Raw genomic sequence first — 14,467 nt, forward strand, 5'->3', positions numbered from 1 at the left:
TAATAATAATAATAACAACAACAACAACAACAATAATAATATATACAAAACAAATGATTCACAATACAATTACTCACCACCCACTGACTGATGCCCAGCCAGTCCCTGAGCCGTGGTGCCCCCCTGGCCAGGTCCCCCCAGTTTATATACTGGGCATGACATCATATGGTATGGAATACCCCTTTAGCTCTTTTGGGTCAGCTGTCCTGGCTGTGCCCCCTCCCAGCTTCTTGTGCACTCCCCGCCTCCGCTGGCAGGGCAGTATGAGAAGCTAAGTCCTTGACTTAGTACAAAAACTGCTTAGCAACAACTAAAACATCAGTGTGTTATCAACATCATTCTCATCCTAAATCCAAAACATGGCACTATACCAGCTACTAAAGATAATTAACTTTATTCCAGCCAAAACCAGGACAGAGAGCCACCGTTAGCTGAGCAACCTGTTGCGCTGACTTCATATTCCCATATTAAGAATTTCAGTTGACATTTTTATTTTTCCAGCAGGTCAACTAATCCCCTGCCTGCAAGTGCTTCATTACAGCTGTGTTCTTCCTCCCCTAAGAGTCTGAAATACCTTGTCTTTGAACATAATTGAACTTCTGGAAAAGGAACAGTTTAAACCAAAGTCACGGTGTCCTTGTTTTCACTCCACCTTCATGCCATCCACCAGAAGCTCTTTGAATACTCTTTTATAAGTAGTTGAAAGAATTTCCCTTGATGGTTTTTCTGTGCGAAGGTTGCTGTATCTGAGGAGCCCACGGCAAGCTCATGGAAACCAGGCTACAAAGCCCCACTGCCGCGAAAGAGCTGAACAGAAAGGTGACTGAATGTGTAGATGTTACAAAAATAGCCAGGATTGTTGAATCTAACAACATCAAACCTAACCGGCTTCTGGAGGGGTGAAGAAGAATCTCGTGGTGTTGAGCAAGTGGGCAATATAATGGCAGATTATGTTTGATCCTGATAAACACAAAGTAATGGAGACTGGAGGAAAAAAACTAATCCTGTCTCTATGTAAACCACAAAAAAGTTTAGAAAATATTAGTTCACTGCAGAAAAAAATATTTTGGAGGCATTAAAATCCCTGGAAAACAATGTTTCAATACTAAATGGGTGTCAAAAGAGTAGGGAGAGCTTAAGGAATTACTAGGGGAGAAACTGGAGCAGGCTGGAGTCTAACACCACATTACAAACATCCAGGTGTAGTCACCAAGGAACAGTTACTGACGGTGGTACAAGAACCCTATCCTCATACTCCCGTGTAAATGCAGAGCATGCCTACACTGTGAGCGTGTGCAGTCCTGCAGAAGGCTGTTCCACATCTCTATCAGTACTTGAACCCTACTACTCAATCTACTCATCTTCTGTGTCATCTCCTTGCTCCTCATGTTCTTGTACCACCATCAGTAACTGTTCCTTGGTAACTACACCTGGATGTTTGTAATATATTGTTAGACTCCAGCCCACCCCAGTTCCTAACTCATCTCTTAGCCAAGCCAGATGTGTCTACCTTTTGCAATCGTTTCTTACTAATTAGTGCCCTAATCCCCTGATTAAACAACAAAAGCTGGCAAGCAAGGAAACCTGTCCTGCTGCACCTTTATTTTGATGGGCTGACAGCAAACTCGCAGCAAACCCACCTGAACCTCTTGGGCAAAGCCATGAGAGCTGATTTTTTAATCTGTTTGTACAACGTAGGGTGAGACCCTGTGAGAGAGAAAGAGCAAATCCTACAAAACAAATGGTAAAAGGTAATTTCCAAGGGTTTTTCGCTCAGTACCTCTGTTAATGTATAGGAGAGATCTGAAAAGTAAAGAAAATCACATTAATCTATAGACATGGGCTTTCTACTCTGCTTACTTGAACTGGATCACTAATCGCAGGTTTTATATACCAGTTTGTTACAGAATTTGTTAGAGAGCTTCTTAGTTTGTGAACTACATTTCCGATGCATTAGCCTCTGCATCACTTTTCCCATAAATAAAACTCAAGCCATATTCAGCTTTTATTTGCTCTTGGCCACCATGCAATTTTTGGGCATGAAATTTGCTTTTCTATTGGTTTATTTGTCTATTTGCATGTTGTAACTAGTGGAGCCTTTAGCTAATGTAAGTGAGGAGGGAAAAAAAATACTCAAACTAATTTAGAGTGAGGAAATTCACAGGCAATGTTTGAGAAGGGTGGAGCTGAGCTCCTTAGGGTAAATTATAAATGGATGGTATTAAGTCTAAGGAAATAAACAAGTTCCAACACCAAATCGCTGCTATCTCCACCGAGGATTTTAAAAGAAGCAACAGTATGATTGGCTACAGCAAACTTGCTGTCTAAGAGCTCTAAATTGTTTCTTCTCTTTCTACAAAAGAGAAGCTACATATAGCCAAGAAGCCTTGAACATCATTCCTGCAATAAAGATCCCAGCATTTTGGAATCCGTTTTTGGCTTTAAGAATAATGAGTGTTAGCAATAAAAGTATTTTCTGAAATGTTTCCAAACCTGTGTGGTTCCTGCAATAGGTGAAGGTTCAGGTTTCACCTTATGGAGCTTGAACTAATTCTTCTATTCTTAAAATAAACTCAGATGAAACGTGAAAAAAATTAATTACTTCTGCTCATTTGAGCTTTCTTGGGCTGGATGTGGAACAGACTCATATGGGGATTGGAAGTCCAAACGCCTGTTCACAGAGCAACTTGTTATCATGCTGTCTTTCTGTACTGATTGGAGAAATTGTCTAAAATCCTGATTTTATCCAATTTAAATTCACTAGAGCAACACTGGGATTTGGCTCTGGTCCTTGGACCAGTTTGCACACTGCACTGGGATGAGGTTTCCTGCGGGTGCGTCGGGCAGACGGAGACCCCCTCTGCAGTGCCCAGCCCCAGAGAACCAGGGGCGAGTCAGCCGGCGGGGGGAACAACATCAGAGCAAGGCTCACCTTCAAAATTGAGGAATTCTTCTTACTTTGCCCTTCTCTTTTTTTTATTAGATTAGAAGATTAGAGTAGAAGACTGATCTCTGCTGATGTGTGGTCCCAGATAATGAAGAGACCCAAGCTTGAGGGTAGGCTGTAACAGCAACCAGTACAGGTAGCCTAAAAACTAGCAAATAATTATTTGTTATTTGCTTTTTTTTTTTTTGCATGTCTAATATGTTGGCAGTTTATTTGAAATCATGGATAACAAATAACTTCCCCCTCCAGAACCTGGTTTTGTTCACTTCTAATGTGTGGCACAAAACTTCTAGTTTCTTTCCAGCTGCTGGAAAATTGGAAGGTTGAAGAATAAAGTGTGGTTAAAGGCTGCTTTATTGCTGCCTGTTGTGGTTTCTCAGATTATTTTCTCAAAGTGTTACTTTAGCAGGAATAGATCACTGGTGCATTTGTGAAGTAAATAAATGCAGTTATGAATAGGTGTTACATGTATCGATTTATGTTAACACTATGTATATAGAGATCCCGTGTAAGATATAGTTTGTGTTGCATGGATACCTAAATTTGAGGAGAATTTTTCTTCTCATGCATAACGTCCCCCCAAACACGAGTTCAGAAGATAAAACAACTGGTTGGTGGGGTGGGGGAAACACTGCATATCACCTTTTTGCAATGTATTTCACAAATCCCATGACAAAAAGCTTTTCACCACTCTTATTCTTAAATAAAATTGAACTATTTGTAACATGGCATTACTGAATGTGAGTTTTTAAGTCTTTCCTCAAAAGAAAACTGGTGGGCCAAGATGAGAAGCTCCATCTCCTTCCAGAGAACCACCTCGTCCACAGGGATGGATGTTACACTCAATCACTTCATCCCCAACCTTAAAAATGTTATCAGATCTAGATCCAGGCAACCCCAGCTCTGTGTTCCTTTTCCTCTGGGCTACAGATCTCCCAGCAGAGTTTCAATTAAGGAATGATTGTTGGTCTCTTCCCTGGTCTTGTAAACTTCAGGTTTTAAGAAAATCCCTTAAAGTTTAATTTTTATTTTTTTTTAAGAGCTGAACACTGAATGGAGCTGGGTAACAATGTTATCCTTTTTTTTGTTTGTTTTTTAGCTTTTCAGTTTTGTCTTAAATTAACTTTGGAAAGAAACTTGAAATGCTTCACTCCCAGACAAGTCGAAACAGAGCATTTTTTGAACTGTGAAATGAATATGTCATCGATTGGTACCAAGGAAACAAAGGGTCAGGCAAAACCTCGCCCACTTGCATATTTTTATGGATGTCGCCCATCACGGTGATGTCAGTGTGATTTCTTCTATAGAAAAGGGCAGCTTATACCAGAAAATCTGCAGAATCAGACACAAAGAGGGTACCTGATTTTCTTGGAAGGATCAGCCTTCATTGCAAACTTGCCAGTTAAAACACGAGACATGTAATTCTGGTTTTCTTCCCCACCTTGAGTTGCCTTTACCAACCATTTGGTTTCACCGTTGCCTTCTCCGATTCTTGTGGACCCACAGAAGCAGCAGCAGAAATGGATCTCGCCAGCCCCGACCTCTGACCAAGCAGCGACCCCCATTTCTGTACAGAGTGATATGGGAACAGGCGTGAGACATCACGCCATGCCTGTGTCTGAAAAGTGATTTGGGTTGCCAGTGTGTTAAATAAGCCACTCCTTTCACTAGGGCAACGAGTTGGCCTTCAATACTATGTTCACCATTTTATATTTGAAATCTGTTTTTAAGGTAAAATTATATATAAGTGGTGTAACACATGAAAGGAACAATAGGGATTATACAATTAATGAGAAAACAGTGAAAGACGTCAGATAAACAAGAAAAAATTAACTGAAAATAGAGGGCAAGTCATACAAACAGGAATAGGATGTTGGATTTTGTGTAATTATGCACATAATTGGTTTCATATAGATGCCTTTATAATACCTTCCCTTTCCCGACTCACGGATGTTGCCTCTTGTTGCAATAAAAGGGAAAAAAAAAATTTAAACTGTCTTTTCTTGTGGATCTATTTTATCTAATAAAAACTCTGGGAACATATACTTGGATCTCACTTTTAAGAAGCCATAGAAAAGGATTATTTTGTAACAAAAGCTTCATTTTCAAAACGTGAGCATTAAGCATCGCAGCAAGAAAATGTAGAGAGTAGTAAGGAAAGTACGGACTTAAACTAGGGTTTTCTTATGCAGATCCCAAGTTAATATTGATAGGATTTAAACCAGCTACAGGGCGAGTTGCTTGATTTCTGGAGTATAAAACAGATCACTGCATCCACTCAAACTTGATAAAGGGGAGGTTATATTCATTTTTTTTAACCTATTTTTTTCCTCTTCCTTTTCATGAACTATCATTTTCATCAGAAGATCTGAAAAGCCAACTAAGCTTCTAAATTCCATTTAAAAAAAAAAAAAATCCAATTGAGTAAAGCTGAATCAGTTAAACATCTTCCAAAACTGCAATTTATAAAGCTTTTTTTCCCCCTGACAGACATACTGGCAATAATCCAGGTGTTTTTTTTTTTTCCCCTTGCAATAATGCAGTTCCGGAGATGAAAGCAGTTGAAAGAATCTGTTTTTTTCACAGTCTTCTTGTAAGTGCTGAAGAGCCTGAACTGACAGTAACAGATTGCTCTGAAAGTTGCCTTCCGGCTCCTACAAGGCACAGCGTTTTGCAAAATCCCAGTCGGCAACCTTTGGTGGCTTATTGCTCGCCACCCCCTGGTCTTCTTCGTCCGTAAAGCTCGATCTGTGTAGATTAGCATCGGTGTTTGCCACCGACGGCATGATGAGCCCCGAAGGCAGGTACCCCAGATCCTCTTTCCCAGGCACGCTGCTCCCGTGTCCCTCGCACACGCCGGCGGTGGGGCCCGCGTCCTTCTCGCCGTACCCACAAGAGGACACTGCAGCCGCAGGGATGAACGCGCAGCCTGGGCGCACCGCTTCCACGCACACGCTACAGACAAAAAAAAAAAAAGTAAAGCGATATAAAGTGTTTAGCATAAATCCATAGAATTGACAGTATAACCACCCATGCAACATTTCCACGCGGGGTTTGGCTTTGCTTTTCCCCACCAACTACCTAAGTTTGCGTCTTGTGTATAATTATTTGCAACTGCCCCACAGAAATCCTTAGTTCAAGGCTCTGGACCCTACCTGCTGTTTTGCGCAGTTCAGCGCAAAGCGGGAGCATGTCGGCAAAGCCTCCGCCGGGGTACGCGGCAGTTCCTACGTCAGGCAGGTGACGCTGATTTTGCCCCGAAAAGTACTTTTACTTCCCCCCGCCCGCCCCTTCCCTAGGGAGAATAAAAATCAAGATATTAAGATTCCCCGTAACTTTCTCCCGGACGACCGCTCCGAGACGACAGGTGCTACTACGTGGGGAAGCGGCTGCTGGCCGCCTTCCCGCGCCTTCCCGCGCCTTCCCGCGGCCCCCCCCCGCCCCTCGGAGCGCCGTTTCTGGCGGGGGTAGCGGGGCTGCAGCAGCGGTACCTGTTCCGCCAGCCGCCCGCGCGGCCTCCACCCAGCGCAGCCCCCCAGCCGGGGCGGGCGGCTCTCCCGGCTGCCGGGGCGCGGCGCCGGGGCCGGCCGCCGAGAGGCGCCGGGCGGCGGGGCGGGAGCCCCGCGGGGCCGGGGCCGGGGCTGGAACACCCCCCACCGCCGCCGCCGCCCGGGAGGGGCCGGGCGGGGCCGGCAGGAAACCCCGCCCCGGGCAGCGCCCGCCGCGCTCCGCGCAGCCTGCGCTGCTCAGCGCCGCCGCGGAACCGAGCGGAGCGGAGCGGGGCGGCAGGAACGGGACGGGACGGGACGGGACGGGACGGGGCGGCTCCGCCGTGTCGCGCAGCCACGCGGGACCGCGCCGCCCGTGGGCCGGCCCCGCCGCCGGGGGGGAGACTTCGGTATTTAATTTACTTTTTTTCTTTTTTTCTCTTTTTTTTTTTTGGCGGAGGAGACGAGCAGCAGGTTTATGCTAATCACCCTCTCGGGAGCGGCGGTGGGAGGAGGAGGAGAGGAGCCATTTTGAACTCACTTCAAAGTTTAAGGTGGAAAAGTTGGAGCTCTCCAGCCCGCTGCCCGGGGACGGGGCCGGGGCGCGGGGCTCTGGGCCGGCGGCGCCCGGGCGGCGACGGCGGCGGGGCGGGGGGGGGGGCCGAGCCGGCGGCTGATGGATGAGGGCGGGCGGGCAGCCCGGCGGGTGGATGGATTGTGCGGCAGCCCTCTGCCCGGCATCGCTGCCCGCTGAGCTCCGGAGATGCTGCGGCTGTCCGCCGCCGCCTGCGTGTCCTGGGCCGCGCTGCTCTGCGCCCTGGCGCCGGCGGGCGGCGGGGAGCTGCGGCCGCCCCGCGCCGCCCCGCTCCTCCACCTGCCCCCGGGGGCCGCGGGGCGCCGCGCCGCCGCCGCCGAGCCGCCGGCGCTGCCGCCCGCCGGGCGCCTGAGGGCGGCGGGGGCCGCGCTGCGCCGCGCTCCGCCCGCCGAGCCCCGCGGGCCCCGCGGCGGCGGCGGGCCCTGCCCGCGGCGCGCCCGGCAGCGGGCGGCCGCCGAGCCCCGCGGGGCCGCCGCCGGCTGCGCCCCGCCGCCGCCGGGGGAGGAGGGCGGCGGGCGGCGAGGAGCGCGGCGGGCGCGGAGCCTCAACAGCCCCCCGCAGTTCCAGCTGCCCAGCTACCAGGTCTCCATCCCCGAGAACGAGCCGGCCGGCACGGCGGTCATCGTGCTGCGGGCCCAGGACCCCGACGAGGGGGAAGCCGGCCGGCTGGCGTACTCCATGGAGGCGCTCTTCGACGAGCGCTCCAACGACTACTTCTCCATCGACGCCGAGACGGGCAGCGTGGTCACCGCCCGCAGCCTGGACCGGGAGACGAAGGACACCCACGTGCTGAAGGTGACTGCCTCTGACCACGGCTCCCCACGCCGCCGCTCGGCCACCACCTATCTGACGGTGACGGTGAGCGACACCAACGACCACGAGCCGGTGTTCGAGCAGCCCGAGTACCGGGAGAGCATCCGGGAGAACCTGGAGGTTGGTTACGAGGTGCTAACCATCCGCGCCACCGATGGCGACGCCCCGGCCAACGCCAACATGCTTTACCGCCTGCTGGAGCCGGGAGCCGGTGACGGGGTCTTTGAGATTGACCCGCGCTCCGGGGTTGTGAGGACCCGAGCCCCGGTGGACCGCGAGGAGGTCTCCGAGTACCACCTGGTGGTGGAAGCCAATGACCAGGGCAAGGATCCAGGACCACGCAGCGCCACGGCTATGGTGCACATCACTGTAGAGGACGAGAACGACAACTACCCTCAGTTCAGTGAGAAGCGCTACCTGGTCCAGGTGCCAGAGGACGCCCCGGTGAACAGCCAGATACTGCAGGTGCAGGCCACAGATCGGGACCGGGGCAGCAATGCCCAGGTGCACTACAGCATCGTGAGCGGCAACCTGAAAGGCCAGTTCTACATCCACTCTTTCTCCGGTGCCATCGACCTGATCAACCCTCTGGATTATGAGACTATTCGGGAGTACACGCTCCGGATCAAAGCCCAGGATGGGGGTAGGCCTCCCTTGATCAACTCCAGTGGCATGGTGTCGGTGCAGGTCGTGGACGTGAATGACAATGCCCCCATCTTCGTGAGCACTCCCTTCCAGGCCACTGTGCTGGAGAACGTTCCTCTGGGCTACTCGGTGCTGCACGTCCAGGCCGTGGATGCTGACTCCGGGGAGAACGCCCGCCTGGAGTACAAACTCATAGAGTTGGCACCATCCACTGGAGGTGCCCCTGTAGCGGGTGACTCTGGGTTCCCTTTTCAGATCAACAACAGCACAGGGTGGATCACAGTGGCTGCAGAGCTGGACCGAGAGACTGTGGAGAACTATCACTTTGGGGTGGAGGCCAGGGACCACGGCGTGCCAGTCATGACCTCCTCAGCCAGCGTGTCCATCACTGTCCTGGACGTCAACGACAACAACCCCACCTTCACGGAGAAAGTGTATCACCTCAGACTGAATGAGGACGCGGCTGTGGGCAGCAGTGTCTTGACCCTGACAGCAGTGGACAGGGACGTTAACAGCGTTGTGACTTACCAGATCACCAGTGGCAACACCAGGAACCGTTTTGCCATCACCAGTCAGAGCGGAGGGGGGCTGATCACGCTGGCCTTGCCCCTGGATTACAAGCAGGAAAGGCAGTATGTGCTCACAGTCACTGCCTCTGATGGCACTCGCTTTGACACCGTCCAGGTCTTCATCAATGTCACGGATGCCAACACGCACCGCCCAGTCTTCCAGAGCTCCCACTACACGGTGAGCATCAGCGAGGACAAGCCCATCGGTACCTCTATTGTCGCCATCAGCGCCACCGATGAAGACACGGGGGAGAACGCGAGAATCACGTACATCTTGGACGATAACATCCCCCAGTTCCGCATCGACCCTGACACAGGCACCATCACCACTCTGATGGAGCTGGACTACGAGGACCAGGCCTCGTACACATTGGCCATTACAGCCCACGACAACGGCATCCCCCAGAAATCGGACACGACCTACGTCGAGATCCTCATCCTGGATGCCAATGACAACGCGCCCCGCTTCCTGCGTGACCGCTACCAGGGCTCAGTTTTCGAGGATGTGCCACTCTCCACCAGTGTCCTGCAGCTGTCTGCCACCGACCGTGACTCAGGACTCAATGGCCGTCTCCTCTACACGTTCCAAGGTGGCGACGATGGAGATGGAGACTTCTACATCGAACCCACTTCTGGAGTGATACGCACGCTGCGCAAGCTGGACCGCGAGAACGTGGCTGTCTACAGCCTGCGGGCCTTTGCTGTGGACAGGGGCAGCCCGCCGCTGAAAGCCTCTGTGGATATCCAAGTGACTGTGCTGGACATCAATGACAACCCCCCTGTCTTTGAGAAGGATGAATTTGACATCTTTGTGGAGGAGAACAGCCCCGTGGGCTCTATTGTGGCACGGATCAGTGCAGCTGACCCCGATGAGGGGACCAATGCACAGATCATGTACCAGATCGTAGAGGGGAACATCCCCGAGGTCTTCCAACTAGACTTGCTCAATGGAGACCTCACGGCCCTAATGGACCTGGATTATGAGAGCCGGACAGAGTACGTGATCGTGGTGCAGGCCACTTCAGCCCCTCTTGTGAGCCGGGCAACAGTGCACATCCGCCTCTTGGACCAGAATGATAACCCGCCTGTGCTGCAGGATTTCCAGATCCTCTTCAATAACTACGTGACCAACAAGTCCAACAGCTTCCCCTCCGGCGTGATTGGCAAGATTCCGGCTCATGATCCCGATGTGTCTGACAGCCTGGCCTACACCTTTGTGCAAGGCAACGAATTAAATTTGCTCCTTTTGGACTCTGCCACTGGGGAACTCAAACTCAGTCGCGATCTGGATAACAACAGACCCCTGGAAGCCCTTATGAAAGTGTCGGTCTCAGGTAAGCAAGCGTTCGAGGTTCATAAAGCGTGTAATTCTGCTTGTCAGACCAGTACAGGGGCATGGGCAGAAATAACCCACTTGCAGTTCAGTGCGCAGCTTTCAGTTTCCTGAAGCAGCAATTTATCTGTGAAATTTTTGGAGGGGAACCACAAAAATATATCAAGCCCGTGTGCTGTGGATTGAAGTGGTGCGTTGAAGTTGTTTAGTAAATGTGGATCACAAGGGTAAATAAATACATGTGTGTGGAATGGTATATACTCCCTCAGTTGAGGTGGTACCTTAGCTGAAGCTTTTCTGATGTGGTTGCATAAAGGTAATAAATGATGTAACTTGCAAAGATGTAGGGAATGCACGTGCATCTGTAATGCCGTCTCCCGTCCCTCTTTTTTTTTTTTTTTTCTTCCTCTTAAAAAAAAAAAAAAGAGAGAGAAGCTGAGATTTGGTATCTCTGCTTTTTTAGCAACAAAACACGTTTATTCCCTTCTGGCTGGTAGATCCTTAGACCTCAGACCAGTTCTCTGCTGGTGTGGCCCAGGTGGATGTGACGCTGGCAGAGCTTCATTGGTTTGCATTGCCGGCGTGTGCTCCTGCGGGAAATGGCAACTCTGAAAGCCATGAGTTATGGCTGTGTAATAGCTGTGTAACGCAGCTAATTGTGCTGGAGTCGCTTTAGTAGTGCTAGGGGCAGATACTGGCCAAATGCAGCCCCAAAATCAGCGCTGTTGCAGCGAGGGAAAGGAGGAGAGAGGGAGGGGTACTGTGCCATTAACTTCCTTGGAGAATTTGTGTCTCTGTGTGCGTCAAGATTGTTCAATATCGTCCAATATATACTTTTCTATGAGCACATACATGCTCTTAGGATATTATTCTTTTTCTGCTTGGTTGCCTGTTTATCATGGAATTACTTTTTATGCCTCTAATTGTGGCATCAATCATGCAATGAGTAATTTCCTCTGGAGGTGCCACTCTATAAAGTTTACTGTGGACCTGATCCCATACTTTTGTTGACTTTCAGAGGTTTAACCAGATGCATTCCTTGCCGCTGCTCTCTGCATCCTAAAACTAATACTTGTATTCTTTTTGCAAAAAAACAGCTAAAAGTACTAGGTGCCTAAAATGACACTTTGGGAGAAGCTTCTTTTCGGATGGTTGTATCAAAAAAAAGAAAAAAAATAATAATCAAACTGTGGCATAGTCCTGGCAGCGCTTGTTTTACTGTAAGTAGTCATGGCGTGCAGCAGGGCCTCGGGGGAGCGAGCTGTGCTCTCCCTTGTGTTTGCAGGCTTGAGGTCCTTTTTGCTTCAGGAAAATGAAAGTGTTATTAACTGAGCTGACTGAATTTACTGCGGTGTATCACCTGACAAGCCTTTCTTGGTTCTTCCAAAATGCTGGGGGGCAGCTAATGTGGTAAAGGTAGCTCGTAAATGCTGTTTCCATGTCCTGCAAGGACTTGCAGAAAAAACAGACAGTTGGCTTGTGACCTTAAAGAAAAACATTTGGATTAAGGTGCAGGTGATTGCATGGTCACTGTCTGAACCAGTAGCTCTTTATCTGGTAGCAGAAGATAAGAACTCATCTTGAAGCACGAAGGTTGGAAAAATTGTTTGGTTAGTCTAGACGAAGAGTGTGTTCAGAACAGAAAAATAGGTGACATAAACTATTCCTTTCTCAATCTAATGATTTACGCAGTTTAAATGGATGAAATCTCAGGTAGGAGTGAAGAACTTTGTTTTCTTAAGTAACAAGAGCTTGATCATTCCAGCATCATTTTCATGTTTGGTGAAGGTGTGAACTTTGAAACTCTGCTGTGATGTTGATCAAAACTGGCTGTCTGCTGCATGTCTTGAGATATTTGAAAGATTAAAGCTTTTTATGGGTAGGTTTTAAAAATAATTTTGACAAGCACTGAACTCTATTTGATGTTAATTTGGAGAAGTTTGCTGTTTGGAAATTGAAAGGGCAGAGTCTGGCAGTGTGTGATTAGTCCAGGAAAGTCTCACCTGCCTGCATTCTCTGGTTTATCTGATGCAGTCTTTTAAAAAAGACAGAGAAGCAGCTTAGACAGAAGTACTCCACAGGGTTATCTCTAAGTGTTGCAAAATACCTGCAAATCATCTGCTAAAATGACCTGCCAGTTAACTGAAAAACGTGTCTATGGAGTAGCCATTAACCTCTCAACCCAGACAAACACAAAGTCCTTCCCTGCTCGCAGCTGCTCTTCAGGTCAGGGAAGGGTTGGAGCTCTTTATGAACTTGGGGAATTTGATCTATATAGGAGTCGGAAGTAACACTGCTGCTATAAAAATCTTACTTCCATCTAGCGATGTGTTGTGCTGTGGAGGCATGTGAGTGCGTGCAATGCTAGTGAGGAGCCGTGCTACTCAATTGAATTACTTTGAGACTTCGATACTTGGCTAAAACCAGCATTCTTTCATTTGGCTTGGGGATTATTCAAATAAGCGCAGTAATTTTGGCCTTCTGCATATAAACAAAATTTAAGAATCATGAAAACCAAGTAAATGGAGCTAATTGGTTTTGTAAAACCTGAGAAGAGCATGCTCGGCATTTAAAACTTACTGTAACAGTGTCAACATCGTCAGAAGCTACGTGGGATGGTGGGCAGCCCTGGGCAGGCTCGGCGCATGCGTGGCTCTGCCTTTGCCCTGGTGCCATGGTACCTGCTCGGCTGTGCCCCCACAGCTGGTCAGGAACCGACCCAAGTGGAGGGGGGAGGAATGTGGGTGGTGTGGATATATTAGCATTTTGCTTTGGATCAGGAGGTAGCTTTTGAAGTCAATCTGTTCTGAAGTGAATCTCTCTGGGTGCCCCTCTGCCCATGACTGTCATGCAGAGCTGTCTGAGTGAATAAAGCGGACCCATTTTGGGTGAAACTAATCCACGTGCGCTCCAGGGGTCCCTTAAAAAGACACATTCTCTTTTTTCCATTGTACCTTCAAGGCTTTTCTACAGAAAGGCAGAGCTTGGCCTGCATTCCCATGCCTGCACATTGTGTCATTAGGTGTATGTTGTTTTAACAACTGGGGTGAAATCCGGACCTTGCTGAAATCCTGCCCTTGCTTTCCAGGGGGGCAGGATTTTACTCTGGGATTCTGAAGCAGGTGCTCAAGAGTCGATCAGTCTGTGATTTCTCAGTGTTACTAATAAATATATGACTTAAATTGACATGATCGTTAAAAACAATTACTTTCTGTCCACAGTGATGTTCATGATAACATTAAATTGGGATTTATTTGGCCAAAAAATGGGTTAAACATTGCTCCAGTCACATTGCATTTGCCCGTGTTAAACATACCACAGTCCCCACCAGCACTGGGTGGGACGGCTATGTGCTAGCCTTAACTTTGCACAAATATTGCACAAGTTTGCCTGGGTATCACATTGCAAATGCTGCTGGCACCTGCTTGGCTGTGCTGCCACAAGTAGTCCCACTTATCATCAACGACAGCGCGATGGGATACAATAGATATATGTGCAAACTCCTCTGGGAACCCAGCCTAGTTCACCAGTGCAGACAGAACCCAACCTGACTGGATGCTACAGCTTTTGAGTGGTCCAGATAAATGTAAAATATCATTATACAACATGCAATCTATAATTTTGGGAAGGTAGTGCTCCTCACACAGTGAGGGATAGACACCCAAGCCTTTTTTAGGGCATGCAAGCTCAAGTATCACCTTTTACATTTCTTTGGCTTTTAATCTCCAGTGGCATTCAGTGAGGTTATTGACTATCAGCAAATACAAATTAAGATAGAGCTCGTTTGTGTTGCAATAAACTTTTGGGATTTTTACTCAAGGCTGGTAAAGGATCTTCATTATTATTGTAATTTAAAAGTCATTATGCTAATGATCCTGGATCTCCAGCTCTGTGCCTTCTCTGTACCAATGTTAAGAGAAGATGCAATACTTTGATTTAGCCCTTCTGATAAAGGGAAGGCCACAGCTGTGCCCAAAATGCAAGGCATTGGGGGTATTTGTGTGTGTGAGGAAGGTTTGAGATTAAAGGGAAAAAAGAAACTCGAGGGAAAAGGTGTCTCTCTAAGTGCAGGGGCAC

The 14,467-nt window shown here is 48.7% G+C and overlaps 1 protein-coding gene and 1 long non-coding RNA gene across 2 annotated transcripts in view; one reads left to right on the forward strand and one right to left on the reverse strand.

Annotated features, from left to right (window-relative positions):
• Positions 1-4,945: 4,945 nt before the first annotated feature.
• On the reverse strand, positions 4,946-6,327 carry LOC128143161 (uncharacterized). The gene is made up of 2 exons (XR_008235660.1): positions 6,103-6,327; positions 4,946-5,902 (listed from the first exon to the last, which is right to left on the reverse strand). It is a non-coding gene; the product is annotated as an uncharacterized LOC128143161 (long non-coding RNA).
• Positions 6,328-6,801: 474 nt separating this feature from the next.
• The window catches only part of CELSR1 (cadherin EGF LAG seven-pass G-type receptor 1), a 178,337-nt gene continuing 170,671 nt past the window's right edge, over positions 6,802-14,467 (forward strand). The window contains exon 1 of the mRNA XM_052790173.1: positions 6,802-10,391. Within this exon, the coding sequence (XP_052646133.1) occupies positions 7,199-10,391 (3,193 nt within the window). The 5' untranslated portion in view covers positions 6,802-7,198. The remainder of the gene's footprint in view (positions 10,392-14,467) is intronic.

Source organism: Harpia harpyja, chromosome 6, assembly GCF_026419915.1.
Source record: "Harpia harpyja isolate bHarHar1 chromosome 6, bHarHar1 primary haplotype, whole genome shotgun sequence".
NCBI lineage: Eukaryota > Metazoa > Chordata > Aves > Accipitriformes > Accipitridae > Harpia > Harpia harpyja.